Below are 12,696 nucleotides of genomic sequence, written 5' to 3'. Positions count from 1 at the left end.
AGTGTGCAACAGAAAAATCCCTTCCAATCTGGCTCTGTGTACAATTGTGCATCACACTGTGCACTGGAGTGTCCACAATATCTGAAAGCACAATATCTGTGTGGGCAGAACACAGGGTAGGTTTTCTCTTCTGTTACCTACAAACAGTTCATTTGCTCTGCTGCGTCTGATCCATGGCAACTATCTGTTTGGAGAACATGGAGAGGGAAATGCTTTGATGCAGCTGCATCCGTTCGACTCACTGCAGCAGGCGAGGTGTTTGGATGAGGGCCTTAAAGCCAAAGCAGCTTTTGATAGCAGATAAGCTTTAGATGGAAGTAAAAACTTGATATAAAGAGACATTATTCAAATTACGTGTATAAATAGCTGACTGTTACCAAGTCAGACCCTTAGTCTGTCCAGGTCAGTGTTAAGATGGAGAGCCGTGTTAGACTGTAGCAGTGGAAAAGAGCAAGAGTCCAGTAGCACCTATAAGACTAACAAGACATGAGCTGTGACTCACGAAAGCTCATACCCTACCGCCAATTTTGTTAGTCTTATAGGTGCTACCGGACTCTTGCTCTTTTCTACAGATCGGTATTGTTTACTGTGAGTGGCAGTGACTCTTTAGGATCACTTGCTGCCCCTGATCTTTTCACCGGAGATGCCAGGGACTGAACCTCGAACCTTCTGTATGTAAAGCAAGACCTCTTCTACTGAGCCACACCCCCTCCCTGAGAGCCATGGCCCCTCCTCCAATACACCAATTTATACATCCTTTCAAAATGTATTTATCTCATCCAATATTTATTTAACTGTTTTCTTCAGCATTCTTTCTTAAAATTAAGAAATAATTTATGTGCGTCTAGTTCTATCCTTGGTTGTTGATTTCAGTAGAACTTACTCCCAGGTAAGTGTGCAGAGGTCTGAAGTTGGAAGGGATTTGGAGTTAATCCAGTTCACCCCGGTATACAGAACCAGCACTAGACCTTAACACTGCTTAGAATTCTTCATTACGTGAATGAAGCCAATCTAAATCTATACGGGCTGTCATAAGTTTGTTTTCCTGGAAATTCTCCCCAGAATGTTTTCCCTAGAAGAAGCACAACAGTTAACAAATCATGGCTGATGTTGTCTAGTTTAATCCCAAAGGCTGAGCAGCATTTGTTTCACTGTTTTGAATTTCTCCCTTTCCATGTCAGCCTCATGGTTCTCTGCTTGTCTCCTTTAGGACTGCGAAAGACCAGGCAGGTCTTGCTTAATCGTACACTGTAATTTAAGCTCACTAGCCAAAGCCGAATCTCGCAGTATAGATGTGTATATGCTACTGAACACTGAGATATTAAAAAAGGTGAGCATGATCACTTGAATAATCATTTAAAAGTTCCTGTACAGAATCCAGCACGCAATGGAAGTGAAACCAGAATGATTGGGAATTTATTTCTTTCCGTGCTGCTGTTTGGGCAGATCTCAGAGACAGAAAGTATTTCAGACTGGCAGACATCTTCATGTTTTTCCATTTTTTTAAAACATTTAACTCTGCACAGTGTTAACAGCAACAAGAGCCCACAAGCATGCTTTTAAAGTTGCAGAATAACTCTCAATTGATGTGAATCTGGGAGCTGATTCACACAACCCTTTGGTGCACTTAGAGTGCATTTGGAGTGTCCAAGTGTTTGTTCACTGTTTGGTCTGGCAGCGATTATCACATACTGCCAGAGGCTTATTTCCTCAACAACTTCTGAGCTCTCCCTGTCTCGGTTGCAAGCACTGATCAGCCTATTGTTGCTCAGCTGGCTTTTGGCTGAAATGTGGTTTGTCCCTCGAGAGCTCCTATGATTACCTCCTCACTTGAAAAAGAACTGATGTAAAATGTTGGACTGAATGGAAAACAAAAGCTTAGTCATGTATCTGAGAGCCAAGCGAAGCGTCCCTTTGGTGTTTTAGGAGGAAATGACTTTTGTTATTTTGAGGAAGCAAAGCACAACCAGCAGCAGGGCAGCATGGTGCTGGGGTTCTCCTTCCCCACAGGAAGGCCTCAGATTGGATGGGGAGAAAGTTTGTTCACCTTCTTTCTCTTCCTCCTCCCATTATCTGGTGCCTCTGCCTGCACCATCTCTAGATTATCAGCATTGGGATGGAGTAGGGCTGCCAGGTCTCCTGCTCTAGCAAAACTGTTCATGCCAACAGCCTCCAGCCCCTGCCACTGGTCAGTGGGACACTGAAGGAAAAATGGTGAGGAAAACCAACCTTGCAGCAATGCTGTGATGTCACTTCCGGGGTAACCCAGAGGTTAAGTTTTTTGCATCAGTGTAACACTCTAGGATTTACCTGATACTCTGTGGTTTTACCTGGTGAATCCTAGCACATCACGCCAATTCAATCATGTCACTTTAGGGTTTGCCTAGAGCTACCTATCTCACTTTTGTTTTTCTACCAGAAGTGATGTGATGTCAAGGCCCCCTCATATCACTGCTCACAGCCTTCCGGCTGATTGCCAAGCACTACCTGGCAACCCTAGAGAGGAGACAAGCCAATCACCTTCCTAGTCTCTGGCTGGAAGAGCTTAAATAGCTAGTCCCCATTCCACTCCTCCTGTGAGATTGACCAGTCTTGTGGCACTTCTTTCTCAGGGGCTTTGGTCTCCAGCTTGTTAATGGATTTCCAGGTGCCATCTAAAGGGCCAACAGCATCTTTCCTCCACACCCTGCTGGACTGGAGGCCTCACTGCAGCCTCAGCCTAGCCACCGTCTCTTAGTGCACAGCTGAGCAGCAGCAGACCTGCCAGAACCCGGGCATCAGCCCACCGTGGTTGCTGACAGCCATTCCCCTTGTTTTTATTTATCTAGATATTTATATCCCACTTTTTCTCCCCAGCACCACCCAAAGCAGCTTAACACTTCATTCTCCAACCCTCCATTTTCTTCTCACAGGTTATTCTGATTAGGAGGGTCCCCCAGTGAACTCCCATAGCACAGTGGAGATTTGAACCAGATCCTAGTGCAACACTCTAACTACTACACCACGCTGCTGGGCAGATTTATTTAGCTGTGCCCTTTGCTAGAGTAAACCCATATAGCGCCATTCTTTATTTAGAAAACTGTGTACAGAACTGTACCGAATATAGTCGTGCTCCGGTTGATACCATGGCTGTTGCCCATCCAGAGTGGCTGGTGCACCATGAAGCGTCCACCACTTACATCCCCGGCACGCTTCCAATATGTAGGTTCAGGTTGCAAAGAGCCCTGGCCTTTCAGAGGCTGGGGGATGGCACTAAAAAGATGGACAATTTTGCCTCTGAGTAAGAAGTTCCATTGTCAGTTTTCACTTTGCTCCTGCAGCCCCAGGTAGGAATTGTATGCCTCAGATGTTGTGACTCTGATCTGGATCCAGCAGACGGCATATGATCCAGTGGTGCTTTACAGGAACAAACAATGACTTTAAAAGGCAACTGGTTGGACCATTTATATTTAAACTCTTACAAAATTCAAGAGGGATTCACTCTTGCGGGAGAAAAATTTAAATATTTGGGCTTTTTACAGTGTGTCATGTCTGGATTTATTTTAATCATAAAAATATTTTATACTATACACAAGTATGTTTTGATAACAGTGTCTAAATATCTGTTCCTAATTATCTGGAAATAATAATAAGATTTCTTTTGCTGATGGTGGTGGTTGGCAGCATATTACACTCTCCTAATGAGGCGGTGGACCTAGACAGAAGAGTTTCTCATCCAGATGAAATCCCAGCTTGACAACAAAAACTGTACCATTGTGGGAGCCCATATGATGTAGTGGTTACTGTCAGTCTATGAACAAGGAGGCATGGGCTCAGATCCCCACTGAGCAATGCAGTTTATTGGGAGATCATGCCCTAGTCACACTTCCTTTCTGCCTTAGAGGGTAAAAAGGGAGAACAGAAAAACCACATACGCCACTCTGATTTCTCTGGAGAAAGGTCAAGGAACAATGTATTAGATAGATAGTACTGCAACATACCAAATTTAATGAGATGAGTTGGCTTTACATCTAGAACATCCTAGTCTTTGCATCTTATAAAAGGTCTATGTCTTTTTAGCCACGTTTCTCACGCTGCTTTGTTTTTAAATCCTCAGGATAGTTCATCGGTCATACAGTTTGTAACAAGAGCCAAGGTGAGGGTGGACAAAACCATTCGAGCAGTGGAAGTGCCCAATGGTAATTCAGAAGATGCAACGGTAAGCCTGAAGCCTGCATCAGCATTGCTTGTGTCGCTCATCTGGAATGTGTTAGAGGACTTTGCACTGAGCTAGGAATTTGTGGCCAGGCCTAAGCTTCTCCTGCAAGAATGAAGGAGCGTGCCTTTCTTCAAATATGCTGGCGGTGCTGCTGCCTCACAAATCCTCCAGTGGTTTTGCTGCTGTGATAAGCCTTGCCTCTGTGGCAAATGCTGTTTTGCAGAATACTTGAGGCAGGCAGGCTGATGTGCAAAGGGCCTTGGGTATGCCTTCGCTCTAAGCCGTAAGTGTGGGGTTTTCTCCCCCTGTGTGAAGCTGAAGCCTGCTTTAATTGAACACAGGTTTTTGGAAATCCTGGAGACTTATCCCCTTTAGGAAGATCAGCTCATATGGAGATTCTGAAACAATTCATTTAAAAAAAATTACATACAAAGGTCAAAAAGAATAGTTAAGCGGACACGATATTCAGTGTAAAAGATATCCATTTCATGTCCTCTGTTGCTTATTAAATTCCCTTGTGCATTGGTCCCTTTGTTACGGGCTTGAGTCCTATCTAACAAGAGGCCCCATCTATTCTAAAGCAGTAAAACTGCTCTTGGAAACGGCACGATATTTTAAAGCACTCAATGCCCTGGGTCCACAGTATATTAGGAATCTCCTCCTCCCGTGTATTTTGTGTTTGGCTCATCAAATGAGGTTTTTCAAGTGCCCAGCTGGCAAGCTGGTAAGACTGGCAAACAGGTGATTGTTAAGGCCTCGAGAAATCTGGGAACTGGAAATTAATCTGAAGTGGGGAAGGCTTTCCTCTGCACTGTACCTGAAGGCAGTGTCACTTTTATCCATTAAAAGAATGAATTGGCGTATATTTTTTTCAAACAAACCTCCCCCCATATTTGATATCTGGATTAAATTTTTATTTATTTATTTACATTAATTATAGTCCTTTTTCACGGAGTCTCAAGGCAGATGACACAGTGTAATTCAATACGATCAAAAGCTGGGACATTTGATAAACAGTACAATAGAGTAGAGATTACAGAAAATTGAGAACCAGCAGAAATCTGATACGGAGCTGAAACAATGTTGGAACAAACATGAGCCATTTTATATAACACATTCAACAACAGGGAAGCAACCCAGTTGTTAGCAGTATATTAAGATTTTATGTCTCAAATATGGCAAGCTCAAAAAATAAATACTGTTAGATTCATTACAAACTGCTATTTGATTTATAGCACTTGTTCTGCAGATGGAATGCCCCCATTCTTTAGAGGTTTGGGGGCATTAAAATTAGTAGATTTTTGCCCCTGCAAAGAGTAAGGGGCAGGACACTTCAGGTGATAACACCTATGGAACGCATTCCCTAGAATGCCTTGCCCTGCTTACTAACTTTTCAGTGAAAAATAGTAAATGTTCAAAGGGTTTGAGGGGAAAATGTCCTGATTTTAATCGTGTTGATTTTTTAAAATGTTGTGGCCATTTTTGATATTGCATTGAGCTCTTACTCAGGATAAGGACGGTTGGATACAACTTTGTGGAATAGAGTAGAATAGATGTTGTCATAGCTCTAGATACTGTCACTTCTACTGAAGACCTAAAAAATTAAATGCAAAACATCTGTCATTAAACCGTAACAGCCGTTTTACCTCTTAAAGAGAAGCTACTTTGGAAGAGTCAGTTTGGAGTGGAGAAACAGCCAGACTAAGGACTTTTCTCCATTGTTACTAGAGATGGGCACGGAACACACAAAAAAACGAACCATGAGGTTCGTGGTTTGTGAGTTTTCACGAACCACGAACTGGGGCAAGTTTACAAACCAGTTCATGGTTCGTGGGGTTTAAAGGGCCCTGCTGCTTGCAAGCAGCAGGTCCCTTTAAACTATCAGCTAGCAGGTGGCGAGGGGGGGGACCCTAAACTGCCCCTTTAATACGACTCAAACGAACCAGTAGACCCATTTGTGGAAGTTCATGGAAACAAGCTTCCACGAACCACTGGTTCATGAACCACAAACCAGCCTGGTTTGTGTGGGTTTTTTAGGTTGTAATTCGATTCATGCCCATCTCTAATTGTTACCTGGTTGGGGCAGGTAAAAGGTGCATAATCTGAGAGGTTGCCCCATAATCCTTTGCAATGCTTTAGGGCTGCACCCAGTAGCCTCTGTGGCAAATGGATCCTGGTCATGATCGCTTTCCAGTTCATGCATTTGTAAAACTTTTATTTGTTTAAATATTTGTACCCTACTTTTCTCCCGCTAAGGATTCAAAGCATCTTGTGACATTGTTTTCCCTTCTTCTGTTTTATCTTCATGCCAACAACCCTGTGAGAGAGGTTACTCTCAGAGAGAGTGACTGGTCCAAGTTGACCTAGGAAGCTCCATAACAGAGGGGGAATTCAAAACTGGAGCTCCCAAATCTCTTGCACCAACTTAGTGCAAATGTTTTTCCCCCATGAGTCCAACAAAAAACAGCCTCTTACCCAAATCTTCAATATTGTTTCTTTCTCCCTATCTTATTGTCATGGCTTATTGACTGTTATGTAGCTTTAAGAAGGTGCAAATTAACTACTTAGCTTAAAATCTGACTATCTGGCATTTGTGCCAGGTTTCTAGAACTGCATTCAATTAGTTTACTATTTATTGGTAGTTTTAGATAGTGATTTTAAATTGACGCTTTTATTTGTTTTTATGTCTGTTGTAAACCCCCTTGAGTGCCGTAAGACAGAAAAGCGACTAACAATTTTTTAAATAAATAAATAAATAAATACAACTATCATGCCTATAAAAGATTCCTAGGAGTAATTTGGATGTATTCAGTTAATCTTCAAGCACTGAAAACAGTGTAATGTTTTCAGGGCATTGTCCGTGCTCCTGAATACCCACACGATCAAAACCAAATGATACTTGCATTACTTTCTTGATGCCAAAGGGAAGTACTCATTCCCCCATGAGGCTATTAATTTAAAGGCCTTGCCCTTCACTATTGCAGTCTTAGTTCATTCTGTGTACTGCTTGAATGATGTTCCTTTTTTCATGGAGACACCCTGGCTGTATCTGCTTTATATTGTGCCGGCCGGCAGCTACTGAATGCACAGCAAAACTCAGCAGAGGCAAGAGCTTTCACCACCTGCGCGTCACTGGGTTCTGCTGTCCGTTCATTAACTGCCTGCCTGGAGCTGCAGCCACGGCCCCATCATCTCCATTGTTCCACTTGATCCTGCCAGTAAGGTCACTCCATACCCCCAGTGGTGGGAGCTGGCGTCTGCGCCATGAACTGCTGTTAACACCTTGCGTTGAGCCTGGAAGCGGATTGTCAGCTACTTCGCTACAATTACCAGGTCAGAATTATTTGGTTCTGGAACTCAGCCTTGACTCAATGCAGAAGTCTACGTTGCTCTGTCTGTTTTCTGGATTTCCTTGGATCGTGATCTACCAAATAGGTGGCATTGTGTAATATATGTAATATATGACATCCTTTTTATTGCGGTAAAAGATTTTATATTTCTTCAGTATGATGGTAATAGTTTAAGAACTATTTCCATTTATTACTGGATGTTTGGAAAATGACCCTTTCTTGTTTGCATTTGGGCTTGCATCCTTCTGCATCTTTGTCGTGACAGAATCCATTTTGCATTGAAAATGAAATATGATCTCTGATCAAAGGGCAGCCACTGTAGCTCTTGGGAACTTCTAGTTGAAAAGGAGCATGTTGGACATAATTTCATTTTGGAGTATCAGTTTGTAATCTCATCCTTAATAGGAATACTAGTTTTTTAATCTTCCGTTATGCAATTTCCATATGTCTCTTGGCTTCTTTGACTGGGTATGCTTTTTGTTGGGTCATACTCAAGGGGGGAAAATGTCAGACATGTGGTTTGGCTCAACGTATTCATTTTTTTTCTCCCCCTCGTGGAATGTAATAGAGAAACATACATATTGCAAACCACAGTTATTCATACATGAATTTTGGGTCCACTCTCCTCCCTCCCCTTCCTGTAGAAACCTCACCATCCCTTGATAATCTTCTTTTACTTCTGAATCTGTCATATCTGTTGATTCCCCTCCCCTCAAAAGAAAACAACTACCCCTTCTCTCTGAGCTACTGTTCATGAACATGAAACAGCTGACAAGTTTGATACTGTTGAAAATTGTGTTTGCTTCAAATGCTTGATCAGATTAACTGCCATAAATCTAGAGTTGCAACACTGACTGTGTTTTCCTGAAGACTTATTAACTGTATAAGATGGATTTTGATGGTCCTGGGTGGTTATTTTGTTAAATAGTTTTTTCCGCTCGACTATGGGCAGTGTTAATGGCCTGCAAATGGTTTTGAAAAGTAATACCATGAAACAAGTTTCATGAGAACTTGAAAGTGCTACTCTTACTAATGTATGCCATCACAGCCTAGGTTGCCACCAAAACCCAACTATTCCAAGTAATTGAAACTTTTTTTGCAGTCAAACCAAGCCTGTCTAAGCAGTTGATCACACTGCTAGCAAACTGTCAACACTGATAGGTTTGGACTTGAGGACTGTGTCCTAGCTCTTGTCCTAAGGTAGAGGTCTTCATACCAGAGGTCAGGATCCTTAGGTGGTCTGTGGAACCCTTCTGAGTGGGTCATGAGCCCTGACAGATCCACTGGAGGGGAGGTTGCTGCCTTTTGGAAAAACCTGATGATAGTATGCATGCACGAGGAGCAAAAGGCGACACTTCCTGCTGGCAAACATGCTAAGAGGAACAGCCTGATTGGTCAGGCAAAGTCACTTGGAGAGGATTCCTCCATGACTCTGGCCCATAAACTTGTTCTTCACTGTGGTATGTCTCCTGGTGCTCAGCTCGTGCTTTCTGTCTCCAGCTCTGGCTGTCTACAGCCCACCTGGCCTTTTTTTACATCTGTAAGGCAGCTCTCTGGTTCTTTCCTTTTACATGTTGTAGTTCAGTAGGTTCTGTGCTCAATGGGTCCTAGCAGTCTGAAAAGCTTGAAGACCACAGTCCTAAGACAGTATCTTATGTAACCTCATACATGATTCTACATTAGCCACACACACACAGACCGACAACTTCCTGTCTTCAATGATTCTCAAGCAGAAGGGAACCAAAGGAAATGCACACCATGCCAGAGGTTTCTGCCCAGCACCAAAAATAAGGAAGTGCCATGCTCTGAACAGCTCAGGCAAGTGAACCCTGACAGGGAAATTTTCTCTCTAAATTAATAGTACAACCCTAGGTATCTTTCCTCCACCAACACATAGGAGAGTGTGTGGAGGAATATATGACACACATATATTTCTCAAATGTATGTGTTCTCTGAACTCATCCCATACAAAAATCTTCCTTTAAAAACTGTAGTTGAATGTGCCAGTGTGTCTAAGCTTATTGCATATTTAAAGAAACGTAATTTAATTATTGATCAGTAGAAACATGCCTTGCCTCCTATAGGTGACAACTGTCGCTACCGATTGTCATTTATGTTACCTCAGAAACTAAGGTCAAGGTGGCCTTCTCCCTTCCAGGAGCTGATTTGTAATCGTCTCTGTAAGGAAGTCTTTGTAGTGGAGCTAGCATGTTCCTGCTGATCTTCCCAGGGAATTTCTTGCTAAAAAATGGTCATTAAACTCAGTCCTGTAAATTCCCCTGAAAGGATCCTTCAGTGTTGCATTAAATGAAAAAAAAAAGAAAGAAAAAGAAATCTGCAATAAAAGCTGTTTAGTGTATGGTTGGAAACATTAAAAGCTAAATAAAGCAGGAACTCAAGCTACATTCTCGTATGGATCCAGTTTTGGACTGTTTCATGGGCAAATGTTCAAAGCCTGAAAAAGACTCTAATTTTTTTAATAGCCCATTTTATTTTATTTAGGCCTATAGACCTCTCCCTTTTTTTCCTTTCTCCTCTATCAACCATAATGTATGTTTCTCTGCTAGAAATCTGTTACATCTAAAGGCAGCATTAAATATACGTTGTGTTTTAGATGCCCTAAAGTGGATGTTGCTGTTAAGCAGGCCAAGAAAGGAAAGACGAAGATGTGTTCTTAAACAGATTATTTGATGCAACAAAGATGTAAGAACTTCAAAAGCTCTGAGTCTGGCTGGCGTATTTCCTATTCAGCAATACCATTGCTAAAACCTAGGAAAGATGAATGGCTGACTTCACATTTCTCTGACCAGTTCAGCATATCTCGAAAAAGAGAACATCTGAACCTGAGATGGTTTTTGGTTTACGCTGCTGGATCTGCTAGATTGTGTTTATTAAAATATGTGAAACTGACATTTTTATTTAAGTTTTGCCTTCCTGGATCAGACTGAAGTCCATCTAATGGTATGCCGTTCTGTTTCCAATGGCCTTTTCCTGGTCCCCAGCTTCTGCTAGTGTCTCTGTACATAGGTGTTATTCAGCATTGGGGCCCAGAGTCATTAATCTTATTATATTCTCCATGAATTTCTCTAATCTTTTTTTAGAGCCACCTGAGAAGTCTTACAGCCACATCTCACTATAATGATTTTGCCAATTCCTTGAGCCATTCATTCTGCTGACCAGGTTACCATTTAAAATGAAACGTATTTTATAATGTTATAGGCCTTGACGTAGACTTGAGTGGGGTTTGGACCCATGCCTGCCGAAACCACAAGCCATCACTATAACCCACATCCATCTCTCCCCGAAACTACGAGGACGGTGTATCATTAATAGTTTTGTTCCAGCAAGCAAGTTCATGTGTAAAAATACTGAAGTGTTTTGCACGTTCTAATGTCACTATGAATATGAGAAAGATACACATTTTGGATAGAGTAATCCTGCATCTTTCTTCTTTGGAAAGATGTACACCTATATTAAAAATTATATTAAAAATTATACACCTATAATTATTCCCTAGAAAAACATGACACCTGGTTTAAGGAGAGTGTTGGAAGAACAGATATATACTCCAGCCTGTGCTGGAAAGCCAGTCATTATCTTTCCAAATAGGCGCAGCAACGTAGACAAGGTCATTTTTAAAAAATGATCTCTCCTTTTTTAAAAAAAAAAAAAGATTTTGAAACACTACCACTTAATGTAGGAAATGTTGCCACTTAGACTTTCATTACAAATACCATGTGTTATTTTTGAGTGTAAAATGTACAATCAGATCAGAGAAGTCTATATAATGCCTATACTTGTAGTGTACCCAGGAAGACAAAGAGCTCTTCTTTCAAAAATGCTGTCGGATGAGAAACAGGATGTAACATACAAGGCTGCTAAATTCGGATGGTTGGCAATGAAGAGCAGGAGACATTATATTACTAACTAAAGGGAGTTTTCTTAATTCTGTATTTATGCCGGATTAAGTTTTACACTGTATTGGGTTTTGAAATAATTTAAATTTTTTTTTTACTATACTGTTTTATTGACCTGCTGTTTTATTTACCCATAGGTTTTACTGTGTATTATATCTCGCTTGCTGGTCTATGACCGTAATAATAAATTTGAATATGAACATTACAAATACTAGTAAAATTGCTGAGACAAATGGTTGGTGTGTTGTTTAAAGATGGCCCGTGCCGTGGTCGTTCTTTGGCTCCCTTGCAGAAGCAGAAAGGCCCTTCCATTCACATGGGGTGTGGGCGGTCTCTGGTGATACCCTTTTCCTGCTGCAGCCCTGTCACATCCACATCCCATGCCATTGCTGGGGGTCATTTAACTCTCAGCGATGACTTTCAGGAGGTGAAAGTGAAAAAGGGGGAAGTAGAAAAGATCTATTCTGTGGGCGGAGCTCCATTCACAGTTTCCTGAATCCAGACACTGGCCATTTCCACACAGCTTACCTTATTCTGCAAAATAGCGAAATCTCGCGCAAAATCTTTTTTTTTTTTTTTTTGAAAATTTTTTATTGGGTTAGAATCCATTATTTCCACATTTACATTCAATGTTCCCCAATTTTTTCATCTCTAACCCCCTCCCTTTCCCCCCCTTTTTGTTGACTTCCAACAGCTTTCCAACCCTTTGTCCCCTTTCCCTTACTTTTATTAGCTTCCTCTATCTAAAACAAATATATATTCTCAATTATTCTAAGCAGTACATCCTTAACTATTTTTAACATTATATGCCCAAACTGTAAGCCTTTGTTTCCATCTTAGATAAACAATTTATCCCAATTTTTCAATTTCAGGTATTTCTATATATCATAAACCATATAGATCATACATTCGTTTATATCAAACAATTTGACTTATTCTCTATATATATTACTCATTCTATCTTTTTATAATAGTTCTATATATCTCTCCTCACGTAATCAATCAATTTGACCCATCTATATCTTCAGACATTCAGTTTGGTACAAAACTTGTCAGAAAAAAAAGAAAATATTGTTAGTTAATCGCTCCTTATATTTAGTCCTTATAATTAATTATTTTCTCTATGTTCTGTTTGTTAACCTATATATATCTATATATATGTCAATCTATTAATCTGACTGCTTATTAATTCACATTTATCTCTTCTCCCCCCGGTAAAGTCTCCCCCCTC

General features: G+C 41.1%; 1 protein-coding gene across 1 annotated transcript in view; it reads left to right on the top strand.

Annotated features, from left to right (window-relative positions):
• Nucleotides 1-12,696, top strand: part of ITGA9 (integrin subunit alpha 9) — a 288,361-nt gene that overhangs the window by 245,787 nt on the left and 29,878 nt on the right. The window contains exons 25-26 of the mRNA XM_054992076.1: nt 1,211-1,330; nt 4,097-4,198. Coding sequence (XP_054848051.1) covers nt 1,211-1,330; nt 4,097-4,198 — 222 coding nt within the window. The remainder of the gene's footprint in view (nt 1-1,210; nt 1,331-4,096; nt 4,199-12,696) is intronic.

This window comes from Eublepharis macularius, chromosome 11 (assembly GCF_028583425.1).
Source record: "Eublepharis macularius isolate TG4126 chromosome 11, MPM_Emac_v1.0, whole genome shotgun sequence".
Classification (NCBI taxonomy): Eukaryota; Metazoa; Chordata; class Lepidosauria; order Squamata; family Eublepharidae; genus Eublepharis; species Eublepharis macularius.
The sequence above is the reverse complement of the archived record's forward strand: the minus strand, read 5'-3'. Positions and strand labels throughout refer to the sequence as shown.